Source organism: Grammomys surdaster, unplaced genomic scaffold, assembly GCF_004785775.1.
Source record: "Grammomys surdaster isolate TR1022 unplaced genomic scaffold, NIH_TR_1.0 135, whole genome shotgun sequence".
NCBI lineage: Eukaryota > Metazoa > Chordata > Mammalia > Rodentia > Muridae > Grammomys > Grammomys surdaster.
Window position 1 is genome coordinate 2465711 of NW_021604593.1, and position 19838 is coordinate 2485548.

The 19838-nt window shown below is 46.4% G+C and overlaps 1 protein-coding gene and 1 pseudogene across 1 annotated transcript; both read right to left on the reverse strand.

Annotated features, from left to right (window-relative positions):
• Positions 1-463: 463 nt before the first annotated feature.
• On the reverse strand, positions 464-14312 carry Fam53c (family with sequence similarity 53 member C). Its single transcript, XM_028762810.1, has 5 exons — positions 14225-14312; positions 10909-11138; positions 10500-10557; positions 4951-5735; positions 464-3485 (listed from the first exon to the last, which is right to left on the reverse strand). The coding sequence occupies exons 2-5, from the start codon at positions 10984-10986 to the stop codon at positions 3225-3227; spliced, it is 1182 nt and encodes a 393-aa protein (XP_028618643.1). The 5' UTR covers positions 10987-11138; positions 14225-14312; the 3' UTR covers positions 464-3224.
• Positions 14313-15517: 1205 nt separating this feature from the next.
• Positions 15518-19099, reverse strand: LOC114617184 (annotated as a pseudogene).
• Between the last annotated feature and the right edge of the window lie 739 nt (positions 19100-19838).

Sequence of the window (19838 nt, forward strand, 5' to 3'; positions counted from 1 at the left end):
TTCTGCAGACAGGATTTTTAAGAGGGAGAAGTTACCCAGGTCTTTGGAATCTGAATTCTGATGACTAAATCTTCATCTCTCCAGTATAGAGCATGCGAAGAGACTCTTTCTCATTCAAAGCCTATGAATTGCCCAGTCAGGTTTCTAACTGTTCCATGAGGCATACCTCAGGAAACTGGAATATATTAGTACTTGACCTTAACTAGCTGGAAAAGGGAATGATGTCAGAAAAGACAATGTGTGTTAAGTACCAGGGAAATAGGGACATAGAAGGTCTAACGACCAGATACTGCCCTTTTGGAATGGTCTAGCCTTGAAAGAAAGTTAAGTGACCTTCACTGGTTTTTTTTTTCTCCTTCCTTGTTTGTGTGTTTATGTGTATGCGTGTGTGTGTGTGTGTGTGTGCATGTGCTCGTGCACATGTGTGCACATGTAAGGGAAAAAGACACTATAGTACACAAGGTTGCTTGGGAAAATGGATTATTCTAATAAAACTTTATTTTTTCAAACACAGCCACAGAGGCAGAACCTCATGTTTTAACACACACAGACTTATGGATTTTTTTTTAATATAAAACAAAGTTACGAAAAGTTTTTTCCACTTTTTGTTTCTGTAATCCCATTAGCACAGGGACTTTGGCAGCAGGTGGGAATGAAGGGCAGCTGGAGCTGCCATTGGGCAGTCAGCGGGCACAGGAGAGCATCAGCCTGGGAGTGGCTTCACTCACACACGCAGTAATACTCACCTGCTGGCCAGCCACACCACACACGCAGCACAGATGCAGACATCGACACAGCATCAGCCACAAGCCCTGGAGGTGTGCTCCACTCTGGGTAAGCCCAATGTGTGAAAACCCAAATAATGAGACTGGCTAAAGTAGAGGGAGGTTGCTTGCTTTACAAAAGAAGCAATCATAGGCTGCTTTTACATGGTCAGCAGCCCAAATGCATTAAAAAATAGCGTTTGGTTTACACAGAACCGTTGCAACAGATCTACTGTGTAAAACAAATGATTCACGTCTTCAAAAGGCTTGTTCCAGGGCCAGAGGCATTTAAACTGGGAAGCAAGAGAATAGTTCTGCCTAGTTTAACATTCCAGACTTAAAGTAATGGAATTAAAATATGACAATAGTAGGCCCTTCCCTAAGGGTGGTGACCTAAGGGCTTTGGGAAAGCCAGGTTGGAGGCAGAATCACTGCCTGTCACTTAAACTTAGGGCCTGCAGAGACCCCCATTGGCACTGCCAGTGACCTACTGGAGGCTGACACTGCCATCTGCAGCAGAAGGCCCAGGGATGAGGATGCCCCAGGTGGAAAAGAAGCTGGCACCAGGGAAATTATGGACCAAAAAGGGAGAACCAGGGAAAGATGAAACCTACGATAACTCCTGGGCTCAGTTTCCCTGGATTCTCAAGAGAGTCTCTCTTAGGCCCTTAGAGACTGGTAGCCCAGTGGTAAGATGTGGTAACCAGCCAGGAGATGGGGAGGAGCCTTGGAAAGGTAGACCCTCTGAGGGCCACAGGTTTAAGAAGACATGGCTACCTCCCCTGAAGTGGAGGCAAGAGTCTGAAGTCTCAATAGCATTCCTATTAACATATGGGAGACATTAAACATCAGGCTCAATTCCACAAGGAAGAAAGAACATGACGTTGGTTGTCTTCTGTAACATTAGGAACTGGGCCTTAAGACACCAGGGAAATTGAACAGGAAAATGCCCTTACTATAATAAATGGGAAGGGCAGGTCTAATTTCATTATACAGGGTGTTCTAAACAGAACCTCACAGCCTGCAATAGTGGCAGCTTCTATATGCATGCCCACAGGTGCCAACCCTACTAAGGTATCTGCAATCTTTAAAGTCCATCACTCTAGCCACTGGGATCTGCTGCACTGGCTTAAGTTGTAGGTAAGAAACAAAAAGAGAAATTCAATCCAACAACAACAAACTCCCAGCTGCTTCTCATAGCCTTTGCTTTACACGCCCCCAGCCAATTCCCAGGTGAGCCCCAGCCTCTCTGTGGTCTCTCAGGGCCAATTAGAGACCAATAAACATTTCCTGGCAAGAGTGGAAGACAAGCAAACTATTAAATGCTGAACACCCTTCCTCTTTTTCAAGCAAATCAGAAAGACACTGGGACTAGATCTTGTAAGTTTCCCTACAGGCAGCTTCCAAAAGGCAGTGCTGGGGGTGGCCTCAAGAACGTGTGGAGAATAAATGTCACTACTCCTGCTGGTGATCTGCCTCAACAAATTCTGGAGATCAATTTTGTCTCTGACTCGTAAGATCAGAAAAGGAAAGGTCCCCTTGGTGAGGAAGAGAGCTGGAGCTCCCAGCTCTGCCTCAGTTGCACATCTGTCTGTACCTTCTCAGAGAACGAGAGGCAGGCTGCATACAGCTTAGACAATCTGATGAAAACAGTGAGTGTGGTGACTGCCTCACAAGTCCTCAATGCTAGATTCATCTAGTGAGAGAGGGTAGGACTTAAGAAAAGACCATTAGCTGAAATCACAGTACTCAAAAGATTCTGCTAGACCCCAAACAGAACCATTTACAGAGCAGTGATGCTATGAACTTAAAAGCTTGGCTCCAGAGCTATTAAGACCAAAAACAAAAAAAAAAAAAAACCAAAACCAAAACAAAACAAAAAAAAAGCTCTCTCCTCTTGACACCTTGAACAAGCCCAATGTTCTATTAAGAAAACAAAAAAACCAAGATTCTGGGGGCATCCTGATGCTCTGCTGTTAAAGGAGCAACTGCCTTCCTTCCCTAAGGCTATACAAACACACCTTTCCTCAAGTACACACCCATGCACACTCACACACTCACACAATTTCTCCGAGGAGGCTGACTGAACCCCCCCACCCTGGCCAAATTCTAAGACACAAGTGCCCTTTGAAGCAAAGGGGCTAGTGAAATTCCCCGAGCTGGGGTCAGCAGACCCCTTCCTTCCCTGCCCATTGCTCTCAGTGGCAGGGATACTCACACTCAGGGCCGCCATGGGGAGGGTCTGCCCTGGGGCTGTCCCTCCCGCCACCAGCTCCGTTTATCTTGTCCCGGCCAGTCTCTTGGCATGGTCGAGTTTGCTGGAGCAGGAAGACTTGGGCTGCCCTGAGTCGGAGCCCTCCACTCATCCCCTTTCCCAGGCTGGGCCCTCAGCCTTGGGGCCTTCACACGTGTTAGTAGCCATTAGACAGTCTGCGCAGGCCAGGAAGCAGCCTCTCACTTTTAGTTTTCTTCAATCAGATTCAGGTCCAGGTCCCCAAAGTCCTGCTGGCACAATGTCCGCTTGCTCAGTGCCTGCCGTTCCCACCGCACAGACCCCTCTTCCTCTTCTTCACTTTCACTCAGCACCTGGGATGAACCCTCAACAGGACTGCAGGAAGCAGAGAGAGGTGGGGGACTACAGGCCATGAACCATGGTGGAGAGACGCTGCTGCCTTCTTCTCGGGCTGTTTCTTGGAGACAGAGACCTCCTGAGTATGGTTTCTGTCAACAAAGTTAAAACAAAGATAGTAATTTTCCAAAGTAACTTAAATTAAAAAAACAATCAAACAAACACAGATTTTCTATTTTATGTGTATGAGTGTTTTGTGTGCATGTGTGTACTCCATGTGCTTGTAGAGGGCAGTAGAGGGCATCAAATCCTCTGGAACTGGACTTATAGACAGTTAGCCACTATGCAGGTGCTGGAAATGAAATTCAGGTTCTCTGGAAGCATAGCGTGTGTTCTTACCACTGAGCCATCTCTCCTGGCCTTCCAAAATGTAGCATTCATCTCAGTTACACTTGAAATTCTAGGCTTTAGAGTAAGGTTCCAAATCATAAAATTTGGAACATTTAGTGTACATGTTCATCTCTGGGGAAAGAACTCCAGTCCTCATCCTTTTGTTTTAGTTTGTTTTGTTTTTTAAAACTGGGTTTCTCTTTGTAGCCTCGGTTGTCCTGGGACTTGCTCTGTGTGCCAGACTGGTCTTAAAGTTACAGATCTCCGCCTGCCTCTGCCTCCCTGACCAGGATTAAAGGCCTGCACCACCACCTCCCGCCCAGTTCTCAGCATCTGTGAGGTAGACACAGGCGGACCTCTGCAAGTTCAAGAGCAGTCTGTGTACACAGTGCACTTTGGGACCCTGTCTCAAAAAACTAAACCAAAGCAACAGTGACCAGAAGCTCAGGGAGCAAGGATTATTAACCCAGTGGCAAAGCATGCCTAAGACCCAGGTTCCCTCACTCACAAGCGCCACAGAAAAGAATGAGCTAAGAGCCATGATGGGGCATTGTGTTATCTGAAATCTCATAGCCCAGGAAGCTAAAGACAGCCTCTGGGCTAAACGAAAGGCCTTATCAAAAAAACAAACAAACAAAACAACAAAAACCCCTCATTTATAAGCTCCAATGCAGCCAACAGCACCATCTGCTTATCGGCCAGTGCCTAAGCAGACTCAAGTACATAGATTTTGTCATGAATGATTCCTGAAGGACTGGAACAAATTCCTTTAAAGCCCTATGACCAAGGTGATCTAGAAGGACAACTATAAGAAAAGTAGACAAGTGCACACAACAACTGCTCTCAGCTCAGGGAAGTGTCTGCTGAACTCACTTAAGCAGCTCCCAAAGGCTGACATGAGGCAGTGAAGCCAGGGAGCAAGACCAGCCCTGAGCACACAGACCAGGCACTGAGGACAGAAATTCTGTGGCTTAGAATAAGGTTCTATTTCTCTCTTAGAGAAGAGAAAAAGTGCCTCTGGCAGGACAATTAGGGATCCCTGTCTGAAGGGTTAATGCCTCAGCCTAGTTTCTTTAGAATACCAAGGACTAACGTTAAAGGTTACAGTTCAATAGTTCCAGGATGGTTTTCTTGTATAAACTCTAGACAGAAGAGTTCCCAGGGACATCTTGCCAGAAGGTACAGAACTAGGAGATGTTTTAACAGTTTCTGGTCTACCAGTCCTACCTGATTCATCTTGTCAAAGTCCAAGGAAGGCCGCAGGCGCCGGGAATCCTCCTCATGACGCCGCTTGACACCAGTTTTGCGGGCATCCAGATCACAAGGCTGTGAGCGGCTTCGGGGAAGGTTTCGGAGACCTCGAGGTCTCCAGGGCAGCTCTGGGGAAGATGCAGGGGAGCTCCGGGCAGAGGGCAGGAAACGGCTTGCCTGTGGGCCCAGGCTGGGTGACAGGGAGAAGCGGCGCTGGGGTGGGCAGGGTGACAGGGACTCAGCATCACTCTCCCAAGAACCACTCTGAGGGGAAGTGGCACAGGGCTGAGAGGAATCTTGGGCCAGGGCCAGGCTGAAGAAAGGAGGGCTGTAGGGTCTGTAGGCTGGGGCACACTGAGAAGAGGCACTGGGAGCTTGGAGGAACCTGAGGCTGGAGACCCGCTTTGGAGGGCTCTGGTGAGGCACCTGCGGCCCACCCCCTCCAGCATTGCCCCGGTGCTTGATGGGAGTCCACAGCTTGGAGGGGGCGGGCCGCCACACTGGCTGCCAGCGAGACAGGTCCACAGGCACCGAGAGTGAGCGGCAGTGCCTCTTGGATGGAGGGGCAGGGGGCACAGGAAGCTTCTCTGGGTCTGGGGGTTCAGGGCTCAGTACTTGGGAGAGGGGCTGCTCCTGTGGGGAGTTTCCCCGACTGGGTGGTCTGAGGTGCAGGCTTAGGCCTGAGGGATGGTAGCTGAAGTTGAGGCTGTCCTGGAACTCAGCACAGGAACAGTGGGGCAGGCCCCTCCAGGAAGCACCTTCTGAAAGGCATTCATAACGAAAAGTGTTAATGGCTAACATATTCTAAGAGCTTCTGTACCACAGAACGTAATGAATACTTCATGTGGTTTCACAAAAGTCTCCATGAAGGAAGTACTATGATTGTGCTTGTCCAAGGCTGACAGGCACAGTTATTAAAGGAATAAAACAAGATCTAGGACTGGAGAGATGGCTCAGCAGTTAAGAGCACTGACTGTTCTTCCAAAGGTCCTGAGTTCAATTCCCAGCAACCACATGGTGGCTCACAGCCACCTGTAATGGGATCCGATGCTCTCTTCTGGTGTATCTGAGGATAGCTACAGTGTACTCATATGAATAAAAAATAAATAAATCTTTAAAAATAAAAAAAAAAAAAGAAAAGAAACAGGATCTAAACTTAACTATACTATGCTACCTTCATCCTAAGAACCCACCTGGCACAAAGAACATTTATACACTGTCTGCCACTCCCTCTCAAAAATGCAGTCATCAAACTGTATGAGTCGTGAGGTGATAGTGCAACGCCTCTAAATCCCAGCACTTGGGTGGCAGAGGCAGGTGGATCTCTGAGTTCTAGGCTAGCCTGGTCTAGAGAGTGAGTTCCAGGACAGCACTGACTACACTGAGAAACCCTGTCTCAAACCAAACAAAAACCCGAAACTAACGAGCCTGTATGTCTGTGTCTATTCCCACTCAAACCCCCAAAGTCCTAGCTCTACCTAACTCTCCCTGCTCCCAGCCTGAACTCTGCAAACTCTGGCCTATCCCCTTTCTTCTGTGTCTTGAGGGGTAAGGCAGGCAGTGCTGTCTGGAGAAGTAACCAAGCAGGTAGGAAATCACTGTTATTCCTAGAAGAGGCAATGGGATGTTTGTGGGTCTGACGAGAGAATGTGTGCTTGAGAAGCCCTAAGACTCTGGCTGCCTTTGTTCCTCTGTATTTGTTTGTACATAGACTCTGGTTCCCATCTCCTTAAGCCTTCATTATACAGTTTTGAAAAAAAAATTTTTTTTGAGACTATATATTACTCTTGTTGTCTTGAAACTTACTATGCAAACCAAGCTAGCCTTGAACTCAGAGATCTACCTACTTCTGACTCCCAAGTGCTGGGATTAAAGGTGCGCACCACACTACCTGGCTTGAGGCCTTCTTTTAAAGCCAAACAAATCGGAGGACCAAGCTAAGTAGGGCTTGGGCCTATAATCCAGGAATCCACAGAGATGAAGGTAAAAGAATAAGGAGTTCACAGTAATTGTCAACTACATATTGAATTGAGGCCAACCTGGGCTACATACAAAACATGAGGCAAATTCCCTGTGCCTGCCAAAGGTAAGGAAACCAAAAGAAAAGGAAGTGGGCTAAGAGGAATGATCGTTACTTCATTCTAACCGGAACTGCAACTTCTGGAGTGTGCGTGCACATTTTTATTCACCCATGTGTACATGTTCACATGGGTATGAACAAGAGCCCACACATGGTGAGCCAGAGGTCAACATCTGGTATCCCGCTCAGTCACGGTCCACCTCACTTTATTTTTTACATTACATTTATTTATTAGTGTATGCCAGTGTTATGTGTACTAACATCACAATCATGTATGTGAAGGTCAGAGGACAACTTGGGGAAATGTCTCTCCTACCAAGTGCTTTATGACATCCCACCTGTTCCCTCTTTTTTTTAGATAGGGACTCTCATTGACTCTGTTGCTCATTAATCTGGCCAGACTGGCTGACCAACCTGTCTCTACCTCTGGAGGTAATAAGGTACTAGAATTATAGACTGCCACTGTATCAGGCTTTTATGTGGGTGCTGGGGACCCCAAACAAATCCAAATGATTACAAAGCAAGCGTTTTGCCAATTGAGCCATCCTCCCAGTTCCCCCAAATTGTGACCTTCTTTGAGACAGGGTCTGATGTAATCTAAATTTACCTCCACCTCTCGAGCTGCTTCAAACTCTTGCCTCTACATTCCCAAGCAAGACCAATTTAGGGAAAAGAGTGCTTTCCCCTATTTCAAGTTCTTTCAAGAATTCTCTAGAAAAGGCATAAATCAAAGTTATATGAAATGAAACTTGATGACAGAAGTATGTGGTCAACAGTTCTTCACCTTACTAACCTTCCTAAGGCAGAGTTCATGGATCCTCATGACATAATTCCTGGCTTTCAATAAGTGCTTCAGAGAAAGAGCGACTGTGGTGGCTTTTGCCCACTCGCCTCCCCTGCCTGGTACTCAGAAAGGGGATATGTGGCAGGTCAGCAATGTGGGCTAAAGAGCTTCGGCTTGTCTCAGCTCATGACCACAGGCCTTGGATTAATTCATAATCGAGGAACTGATATTTCAGATATATTTTCACATATCAAAAATGTGAGTCTGTAAGGTGGAAACAGGCTTGCTGGCTGCCAGCCTACCTCCAGGGTCAATCAACGACTGTCTCATAGGAATAAGGTAGAGGGATGGGGCAGAGCATCTGGAGTCCTGCTCTGGTTTCAGTGCTTGTTTTCGCATGCATACATACACATGCATATATAATAAATATATGCACATACACCCCCAAACTAGGAGAATGCAAATTGCCCACATCCATATTTAATAGAGAGTAAACTAATGCAGATCCATAGTGCAGTAAACATTAATGAAACACAGACTAGTAGGAAACTTTCTGTGCTAAAGAGGTAATCGTAATACTGAAACCAGACTGACCCTTGCCTCTACTTGTATATACACGCCAGGGGCCATGGTGGGGCTGCTGAGCTTGACAGCCTGAGTTCATCCCTGAGACACACACAGTGAAGGAAAATGAAGGAAAGAACCAACCTGACCCCCACAGGCCACAGTACACATAGACTCTGCCCCTCTATAAGTATAATTTTAAAAACTGGAGATTCTAAGCTAGGCCTGGTGTCATAAACTTGTAATCCCACAGGCTGAGGCAGGTGGTTACAAATTTAAAGCCGCCGGGCAGTGGTGGTACACGCCTTTAATCCCAGAACTTGGGAGGCAGAGGCAGGCGGATTTCTGAGTTTGAGAGTTCGAGGCTAGCCTGGTCTACAGAGTGAGTTCCAGGACAGCCAGGGCTACACAGAGAAACCCTGTCTCGAAAAAAACAAAAACAAAAAAAAAAAAAACAAATTTAAAGCCAGTCTGTAAAATCAAATCAAAACAAAAACGCTATTTCAAAATTAAAAAATTAAGCCAGCCACAGTGGCACACACCTGTAATCTCTGTACTCAGGAGGTGGAGGCAGAGGATCAGGAATTCAACGGCAACCTCAAGTACATAGCATGTTCAAAACAAAGTAAGGAGAGTTGGAGATGCAGTACCGTAACAGAGTGCTTGCTTAATATGTCTTAGCTCTAAATTCAATCTCAAGTACTACCAAAGAAGAAAAAAAAATTCCAGTTGGAGGTGTGTATAAGGGGCTAGTTAACAGAACCTAAGCAAGAAGTCTCAAGGATCAATGTACTTGCTGTCAAGGCTGACCACTAGAGTTAGATCCCCAATTCCTAGAAGCTATTCGGTAGAAAGAAAGAAAACCAACGCTCACAGGCTGTCCTCTCTCTATGCATTTGTGCACATACACAGCCCGCCCACCCCAGCCCACCAATGTAAAAAAAAAAAAAGAAACTTATAGGTCAACAAGATGGCTCAAGGGGTGAATGCTTCAGCCAAGCCTAATGTCTTGAGTTCAATCATCCCTGGGACCTACGTGGTGGGAGAGACTTGATTCCTACAAATTGTCCTCTGACCTCCACACACTGTAGCACACCTGTACATACACTTTATATATTAAATGTAAAAAAGAAAAACTAGCATCAGGCGCTACCTCTCCATGCCACCATATACAGTTCATAAGAGCCGAGGAAGGGCTTCACATGCTGGCCAGGTGCCCTACCACTGCTTTCAGAAGTTACTTTTAGGGAAGAGCTAGGAGCTAAGGGGACTGGAAACACGAGAGGGTGACTTTTGTCAACGTAAGATTTTTAAACTATGCAAATGTATTACCTTTTCAAAGCAATTAGATTAGAAAAGTTAAACTGCTCTGGGCTCACACTGTAACCTAGCACTCAGTAGCAATACTGTTAAAGAGTTCTAGGTCAGCCTGGGCTACAAGATCCTGCCTTAAATACAAAGGAACAAACTGTCCTACAGGACAGTAAAGATAAATAGGACTCTCAGAAATTGGCAAAAACAAAAGATTAAAAAACAAAACAATAACAACAGAACAAACTGGCGGCCAGGCAGTGGTGGTGCCACTTTAATCCTGGCACTTGAGAGGCAGAGCCAGCCTGGTCTACCAAGCATATTCTAAGACAGCCAATGCTATGCTAGACAGAGAAAACGTCTTAAAAAAAAAACAAATCAAAACCCCAAGCTGGTGTAGAGGCTGGTGTAAAGGCTGGTGTAGAGGCTGGGCATCGTGAATACTAGCACTCTGGAGGAAGAGGCAGGAGACCTCAATAACTCAAGGCCAGCCTGATCTACATAGAGAGACCCTGTCTCAAAACAAAACAAAACAGACTACCACTGCCGAGCGGTGGTGGCGCACGCCTTTAATCCCAGCACTTGGGAGGCAGAGGCAGGCGGATTTCTGAGTTCGACGCCAGCCTGGTCTACAGAGTGAGTTCCAGGACAGCCAGGGCTACACAGAGAAACCCTGTAAAAACTAGAGATAGGCTAATCAGGTCTGCTCATTAAAAACCAACGAAAGACATGTGTGGACAGAAGCACAAACAAACATATAGTATATAGAAAGCACAGATTCCTTACCAGACACAAGCTGGAAAGGGTCCCCACAGTTGGGTATGTCTGCATGATCAGGCAAAGGCTAAGAGAGAGATCATCCATCATTATTTGGGTTCAGGACAAGGACATTTCTAGAGAGACCTCTTACATTCTTTCTATAATTCGTGGGCTACCAGGATACCTGTGTTGTTCTCTTCCTATCATCTTCCCAAAGTTGGTGAAAAACAAGCTACACCTCAAACATCACAAAGCCCCTTTCAACCCAAGTGTTAGCATCCCTGCCCCTTCCTTTTGGGCTGGGTTTTGATCTGTAAGTGGGCTTTTCCAGTACAAGCACATTTCATACAACACAGAACACGGGTAAAATCATAGCAACAAACAGCCTCCAGAAAAAAGGGGAAGATGATGAAGAAGCAGAAATACTGGTCTTTACCAGACTGATGCTGAAGCGTGTGCATTTCAGCTCATCCAGAGTCTGCTTCTGTAGCTGCTCAGTGATCAGGGTTATCATGTTTCTGCCCAGGACTTGACTTGCACACTTTGGAGCGATTGATGAATATCTTCCCTGTCGTTCTTCTGGATCTCACTCATGAGCCACCTTCTGCCACTGCAGCACCGTTCTAGCACCATTGGGACCTCCCTCTCCAGTCATGCCTGCTGCGTCTGCCAATTACAGAGGGGTCAGCCCCAAGTAACATTAGAGATTGAGAAGGCACGGCACACATACCACAGTGCCCCTATGCCAGGCTCTGGCAGACACTTTCCTGGTAAGCTTAAAGACAGCCTCAGAAACACTCTGAACTTGGCACTCTAGATATCCAGTAAAATAAACTGGAGTTGGCAAGGAAAGTGAAACCTACTTACCATTTCTAACCTGGCTTAAGTTCTGTTGTGTCTACCTAGACTATCAGCACCTCTTAGAAAACAGCTCAAATGAGAGAGATACCCAAATGGTTATTTCCATACTGAATTAACACAATATTCTCTTTATCTTACAGCCAGAAGCCGAGAAAGAAACCCTTCTCCTAAACCATAGGGGTTTAGAACAGAGAGAGGAGCAAGGGCTGGGCTTTCGGTTTCAGATCAGACTAAAGAGATTTTAAATGAACAGCTGATACATCACTATTTCCCAGCAGATGCTGTTGGCTATTCTCTTATCCAATGAGAAGGAATGGTCAGGTAGTCAGATAGTTGTGATCACATTTCAATTCTACAGATATTAAAAACAACTCATGACTTCATCCAACCAAGTTTTTTGTTTTTTTTTTTTCATGATCCCACTGGAAGACCATGGATATAATTAACAAAGATTCTTCCTTATGACTGAAGCAAACTGATTTTTATCAGAGAGCAGCTTCTAAACCCCTCACAATTGCCTACCTAAGGGGCTTTTGGCCTTGCTCAAAGGAAGAGGGGAGGGGAGGTTAACAACGTCTTTTGTTCTGTCTCTTTCCATAAATGACCAACAGGCAAGACTGGAGTAGTGGTACAGGGAACAATCAACCAAGAAACCTAACTCTTGAGCAGACACCTGTAATCCAGCACTTGTGAGAGGAAACCAGGAGCCTAACCGTTCATGAAGGCCAGTGGGGGTGGGGTGGGGGAAGGAGAAAAAGCTGTCACCATTACCTAGTCTTTTTTGTTTGTTTGTTTGTTTGTTTGTTTTTTGTTTTTGTTTTTCGAGACAGAGTTTCTTTGTGTAGTCCTGGCTGTCCTGGAACTAACTCTGTAGACCAGGCTGGCCTCAAACTCAGAAATCCGCCTGCCTCTGCCTCCCAAGTGCTGGGATCAAAGGTGTGCACCACCACTGCCTGGCCGTCACCTAGTCTTAGTCCAATTTGCTCAGGCAATTTTGGCTAACCATATAACATTCCTGCTTACCCATATGTAAAATGGGTATAACAATCTTACTCTGTCACAGGAATGAGGCCACATGAAATATCAAAGTAGCTTACCAACTGGCCTATATAAAATAGTTCACACAGACTGTTGTTTCTTATCTCTCCCTTTGCTGTTCTTCAAAGCCCTGGTATGCCTAAAGAGGTGGTATCATTAAAGATGAAGAAAGCTTGTCGTCTATCTCTGGCTGGATGCCAGCCTCCCTCACTTGGCTCACTAAGTTGGAACCTAAGGGTCCTTCTTCCTGTGACCTTTTGGAGATGCCCACCCCCTGCAAAAAAGAGGGGTATCACTTCAGAGGAACATGACAAAGAGGAGCAAAGTTCCTTAGGAGTATATGGAGCTCTTTGGAAGGAAGGCGCAGCCGTCAGTCATCACTATAGTTAACTATCGTTTCCAGGCATAATTATCACTACCATTCTGAACAAAGTTCCAGCTTCCTGAGAACTCCCTTCAGCTGCCTCCCCTGTGTTCTGGTGGGAGACGCTAAAAAGCTTGAATCGCTGCTGCTCTGCTCCCATTTTCTAACTCTGCCCTCAAAAATGAACAAGAAGGGAACCTAAACGGAGAATTTTACCCTAGAGAGACCCCAGGCTCCACTCTGACCAGCCATGAGGAGCAGGGAGTGAAAAAACTTTCAAGCTTTACATGAGGCATTTGGACAACAGTAAACATCCAGCCCTCTCTAGGAGCAGCTGAAGAGGGTGATTTTCTATTTTTCTGTATTTTAATTGTTGGGATGTGGCCACACACATCGGTAATTGGAACAATGCAACCACCACCACGCAGCTGATACTCTCAGCCTGAGTTTCCTAAAACAGGCCAGGCTGAGAGGGGCAACAGAACGGAAGCCATAAGGAATCAAACCAGGACACAAAAGAAGGCAAACCAGCTCTGCAAGGGGCCTCCTCCTCCTTCTCAAGCAGACATTTAGAAAGTGAGAAGCCCTCTCTGGCGGCCTTCCTTCCCCTTCCATTTTGTGAATCTGAGGGGTAGACAGCTCCCAACATTTCACTAAACAAGTTAAAACTTCTCGGCTGAACGTTACTGGCACAAGGCTCAGCCCTTCACTGAGCAAGCAGGCCGCTCGGCCCTCCCTGTAACCCCACCAGGCCTAACTCTCAGCCCAGGATCTCCCTCCACCACAACCCTCCTAAGATAATGACTAGACCCCCCATTCCCATTGGATGGAAGCAAGCCCTGACACTTGCGTTTCAGGGATACTTAGGTTGTGTTGAAACCTGGACAACCTAAGATCCAGTCAGGCCAGGGGAAAAGAAAGTCACAAATCCCCTGAGGGTATTCCCCCCAGGTCTCCCGGTCCCACACCTCTGGGAGAAACTGAAGGAAAACATAAGCGAGGCAGGGAGATGTAAGAAAAGGTAAATGGGTATTAGAACGCTCTTCTTCCATATGGTTCTGGTGACGATAGGGGTGACAAGTGGGGTGCACCCATCCCCCCACCGCGACGCAAAAGCAAACGACTAGGCTCCCTCTAATCTTCAACCTTTCCCTCTGTTGCCCTGCCTGTCCCCGCGGGGTGGGGCATGGGGCATCTACTGGCCCCCGGGGGGGGGGCACTCCAAGGTTTGCTCAGAGAGACTGTCGTTCTCCTCTTTCCATTCTGGTTCCCCAGCTGACCGAGGGAAGCGAACTCAGGACGCAGGGGATGGGGAGGGTCTGGGACATGCACTCCGCCACCCCCTCCCCCACCGGGTCCCGTGTTCTCCCGCCGAGACGGCCTGCGAGGCTCCGCCGCACCAGCGGCTGCACTGGGGGAGGGGAGAGAGGGATGGCCGGTCGCGGTGCCCGCCCCGAGGCCCCAGCACCACCTGCCCTCCGCTACCTACCGCGGCTCCCACAGCTCCCTGGGCCGCGGCCGGAGCAGCTCTGAGCGCTCCGTTCGCCCCACGGTGCCCTTAAAAGGCGCTGGCAAGAACCAACTGGTCTTTGAGGAGAGCGGGGGAGATCGCGTCTGTTCGCAGAATCCCCCGGAACCTCCCGAAGAGGCCCGAGCGCTACGTGGTGTCTCCCTCAATTCTTTTTCTGAATAACGCTGTCGGAAAGGAGCCTAGAACTGTGGTTTGGGGACCGGAAGGTTTCCTCACTAACTAATCACCCCCTCCAAAATATCGTCGAAAGTGGACTGGCCCAGTTGGAAGCATATCACGAAGCCCGTAGGGGAAGCCATGTCGGATAAAGGTAAACAAAGCCATTGTCCACCCCTTCCATTACACCATCCTCCCAACTGAACTATCTCACTCACCTCAGGCCTCGAAACAGTATTAACCACAGTCTTCTCACCTGGTTTCCTGTCCCTTCCGATACAGCCACCTTTCTGTAAGCATCCCCCCACCTTCCCTCGGCAAGGACTGATCCTCGGCGTGAAGGCTGCTGGGAAATGTAGTCCAAGCGCCGGTCAGGGCCTGCTCTGAGTCCCCGGAGCCCCTCTTCTAGCTGCCAGATCTGCTGGAGCTTTCATAAACCTGAGATTTATAACAGTTGCGGACCTGTGTACCCTTGCACTGTAATTTGTTCTCACCCAAAACACTTTGTAAAGCTGAGGCGGGCCCGAGGCTGTTCACTCCCTCCCTTCCCTATCCTCCTTACCGCCCCCTCCCAGCAGGATGAGGTAATGGGATTGTGATTATGACATCATAGGTGGTTCAGTTGCGGGGTGTATGGGGGGGGTGGATCAGGATGGTTATGGCTGGACCACTTAAGACAGGAGGAGGGAGGAGGCTGACATATGAGGAACCGATGTCAACAGTACTGTATTTCCTCTTCAGGAACTGGAAACAACCTTTTTATTAAGTCTGCACCACTACCACCACCTCCCACCTCAGCCAAAGTTTTAAGTCCTTTATCAATAGACTGAATGTTGATGTTAAGTAGGGAAGAAAGCCCGTAGAGGTTCCTGGCTCTTCTGTAAATTGGAGGTCTCAGCTGAGAAAAAAGTTTTTCAATAAATGCTTTCATGCTCAGATCACTCTGTAGGGCAGAGTTTTAGATTCCTTTTTTAATCGGTTAGAAATGGTAATTCCAGTCATTTCATTATTACAATTGTAGCAGCAAATACCTAAAAATCGAGTGTTTAAATATTTTGCATCCTCCTCGTCTGGGATAGGTAAACAGCAGCAGACTTAGTGATGAAGATCTTGGTCTTTGAGCTGGGGAGGGGAGGAAGCAGGAAACTTCAAGTATGCAGGTGGGAAGTCAGGGGCAGTGGTACACATCTAAAATACTGGTACTTAGGAGGCAAAGGCAAGAAGACTGCCCCTGCTTCCAAGCCAGAGGGTCAACATTTCTACTGCAGAGGCCAGTCAAGGGTTACACAGTGAAACCTAAAAAATAAGTAAGTAAGTAAGTAAATAAATAAATAAAGGAGTTGTGTGTGTAGATTTATTTTGCATTGTACATTTCCCTTAGAGTAAAGGAGACATGGTTTCCTGCAACTGCACTGTGCTACATACTTTATTTGCTTGGTTATTTTTGAGACAAGGTCTCGCATAGCTCTGGCTGGTCTCAAGTCTACTATGTAGCTAAAGATGTCCTTAAACTCTGTTCCTCCTGCCCCTGCTCTCTAGGTGCTGGAAATACAGACATGAAGTGCCATGTCTAGTTACACTATATACTTTAAGTAAACATATATATTTTTCAATCACTGTTTTCCTTTCAATCACCAAATGGAAACTCTCATTCACAACCAATCCCCTGAAAGGTTAAATGACTGCCCAAGTGGTAGGTAACATATCAAAATTGGAGAGTCTTAACCTCTTGCTTTGATGTTTTGTTTCTTTTGGTTATGAGACAGGTTCTCATGTGAACCCTGGATGTTCTGAAACTTACTATATAGACCAGGCTAGTCTCCTGTTCACTGAGCTCCTGACTCTGTCTCCCCAGTGCTGAGATTATAGACATGGACCACCTTGTTCCCTTTTTATTACTAACCATGCTTACTAAAGTTAAATGGTTGTGTGAAAGTTAAGTTTGCATTGGCTTATTTGCAAAACATTGAAAGAAACTGAGTCAGGCTTTTTGGTTCAAAATTATAATCCCAACACTTGAGACAGTGAAGGAGGATTGCCATGAACTCAAGTCCACCCTGGGTTACACTACATTCTAGGCCAGCCTGGACTACAGAGTAAGGTGCTATCTTACCCCTTACTGCCACTACCAAAATAAAATGAAAATAAAATAAAGAAAGAAACAAAGAAAAATACAGAAGGGAGAGAGAAAGTAAGGGAAGGAGGGAGACTAATACAAGGCAGGGAATTGATATAGCTCACTACTGCAAAAGAAAACCACTCTAAGTCAGGTATTAGGACTCATTTGCAAGGCCCCACTGTTTCCTGTGTATGATCTTCATGTGTGTGAGATCTTAGACGGCCTACTGTACAGTACAATGTTGCCCACAGTTAAGCCTCTCTGATTTTCGAGGAGGTTTTGGATTGCTTTGCTTTTTTTTGTTTTCAGGTCTTGTGTTTGTTTGGCAAGTGGATCTCATGTAGCTGACGTTGTTGGCTATAGACTCCTGACCCTACTGTTAATTTCTGTAAGGAACTCCTGTTTTAATATTTTATAAAAATGAGGTGGTACAATGTTTTAAATGACATAAAGCTCCTGCTCCTCTTGCTTGTACCTTCCCAATGTGGAGCTTACAGGAGTATACCACCATGTCCAATTCATTTATCTGTGGTGAAGAGAGATCAGACCCAGGGAGGCCGGCCATATAGCTCCAGCCCTGTCTCCTTTGGACTATATCTTATTTGTGCCCTCACAGGTTAAACCCCATCTATTTTCCTGATCCAGTGGTTCCGGCAGAGGACACTACCTGGGCCTCTTTCTTGACTCTGTCCCAATTCTGTGAGGATTCTGGGTCCTAGGGCCAGTTATCCAGGAGATCATCTAAAGGTGTAGAATCCACTGGCCTTAAGAAGTTCTTTATTGCCTTTCTAGAGGGGCAGCAGAATGAGAGAACATACACTCATCCAGATACTGCACCCTCCCTCCTCCCAATAATAAAACCTAAATCTTTGCACAGTGGTCAAAGTCAGGCTTATACCGCACCGCACCATTCATAGGAGCCAGATTAGTGAACACACCCCTCAGCCTGTCTGTCATGGAGAGACTGGCTTGGGGGTCCCAGGTATGCAGGGCTCTTCGCCATTGCCTGATCTGGGCATCCCAGGATCGGCGGCTGTACCTCCTGTTTTTGTTTAGTGTTTGAGGGTGAAAATCCGGCAGTTGCTGTGCCCTAACAATGACAAATATGGGTCAGATTGAAGTCAAAGGAAAGGGACACTGTTCATTGCTTATCACAGTGAATCAGAAGCCTATACAGAATTACCCAAGGACAGGATGATGCTCAAATCCAGCAAATACATTAAAGCCAAGTCTGGGGGCACATAACTCTAGCACCCTGAAATGTTAGCCTTCAGAGGTAGAGGCAGGAGGAACAGAAGTTAAATGTCATTCTTGACTACATAGAGAGTTTGAGGCCAGCTGAGGCTACATGAGACTGTCTAAGAGACATGGAGGGAGAGGGAGGAAGGGGGTGGGGAATAAACATTCATGTGTAATGCTCACTTCAGCAGCAATTGTAATGATACACTGACCCTTGAGTAAAGATGATATCCAACCTTTGATACATTTTGTGTGTGTGTATGTGTGTGTGTTGAAAATAGAAAGGAAACTACAGAGGAAGAAGAGAGGTCTGAAGGGAGCCGAAAGGAGAGAATAAGAGAATACTAGAACATATGGAAAACAGAAGAGGGGGCTGAGATGGCTCAGAGGACGTGGATTTGATTCCCAGCACCCACATGGTAGCTCACAACGTTCTGCAGTTCCAGTCCCAGGGGATCTGGCACCCTCGTCTGGCCTCCACGGCATGTATGTGGTGTATAGACACACGTGCAGGGAAGACATAAACGCACAAGAAAAACTTTAAAAAGGTAAATGAACAATAACAGTGAAATACATTCGTACAGTGAAGGCATCCCAATGAAACCATTCCTTTGTACAGTTACAAAGAAAATTAATAAGAAAAGGAACATGGGGGCCAGCAAGATGGCTTAGGAAGTAAAAAACACTTGCTAGTGGGGCCTGATGACCAAGTTTGATCCCCAGAAGAGCCTGCCCTGGAGGTAAAGACCCTCTGACTTCCACAAGCACAACTTGCACAAAATCTGCAAATCTGCACTCACACAACACACACATTAAATGATTTAAAAAAAGGAAAAAACAAAACAAAAACTTTAAGGGAAAAAATCCATGGACAAGCTTTGAATGTCTTCTGGGCTAAGACTATTTCTACTTGAGAGAAATCAAAAACTTATTGGGGACTAGATGGCAGGAGAATCAGCCCCTCTGCATCCAGTTTCCTTTCAGCCCTCGGCAATGAGCTACAGCCATTTGGTTGGTGTCCTTGTGACTGCTTACAACTGCACTCACCTGGGGACCTGCTGCAGAAAGCTCTGGTATCCAGGTGTACACTTGCCATAATCTATCTGCTTCTGCTGCTGCTGCAGGACCACTTCATCTGTCTCGGCTTCCCACCTACAGGGAGGTATACATGGTGCCTCGAAAAGTTTGACTATAGCCATCAAAGCACAATAAGCTCTGTTCACACTACCTCAAACCCCAGCCTTGTGTCCCAACTTGACATGACAAGGCTCTGTGGTGATTCCCACACTTACCATCTCTATCCTAGAGGACAAAGACATTTCACACACCTTCTTTCTGGGGAAGCAGTTTCTGCAGATAAAAGAGATATTAATAAGCAGGAAAAAAAAGCAGAAAAAAAAAGAAGCAGGAGAAGATGCTACTTTTGCAGCCACTGTAACTGCCAAGATCCTCAGAGCAAATGAAAGTTACAGGTTTTTTGTTAGTCTTTTGAGACAGGGTCTTCTCCATAGGCCTGATTAGTAGTCTGAAACGAACTAGCCTCCAAACTGTGGTGATTTTATGTCAGCCTCCCAAGCTCTCGGATTATAGGAATGAGCCAAGTCCAGCTTCTTTTCTTTTTCATATGTGTGCTGTGTAGGTCTGTTCACATGTATGGGTGCATTTGTGTGCTTGTGCGTTAGATCAGGTGTCTTACTCTTCACCTTGTATATTGATATAAGGTCTCCCACTTGATCCCAGAGCTCACAGATTTGGCTAGTCTAACTAGCCAGCTTGTTCCAGGTAGCCATTATTTCTGCCTCCTGAAGGCTAAGATAACAGGCAGGCCATCATGCTGCCCAGCATTTATGTGGGTTCCAAGAATCCAAATCTGATCCTTATGCTTACCCACTGAGCTGTTGCTCTACTCCAGAAGTCCAGCTTTAAAGGTTGTATTTCTGATTGTTTTCTTTTTTTTTTTTTTTTTTTTTTTTTTTTTTTTTGAAGGGTGGTTTTGTGTTGGCCGCGCTGTCCTGGAAGACACTGACTATATAGACCAGGCCGCCAACGAAGAAAACC

What these genes read in the sequence shown, in the direction of transcription:
- Fam53c (XM_028762810.1), bottom strand. Translation starts at nt 10,986, where the DNA reads ATGATAACCCTGATCACTGAGCAGCTACAGAAGCAGACTCTGGATGAG. An exon ending in CCCTTTCCAGCTTGTGTCTG is followed by an intron (nt 5,736 to 10,499) that starts GTAAGGAATCTG and finishes AATGCCTTTCAG; the next exon opens with AAGGTGCTTCCTGGAGGGGC. An exon ending in ACTTTGACAAGATGAATCAG is followed by an intron (nt 3,486 to 4,950) that starts GTAGGACTGGTA and finishes CTTTGTTGACAG; the next exon opens with AAACCATACTCAGGAGGTCT.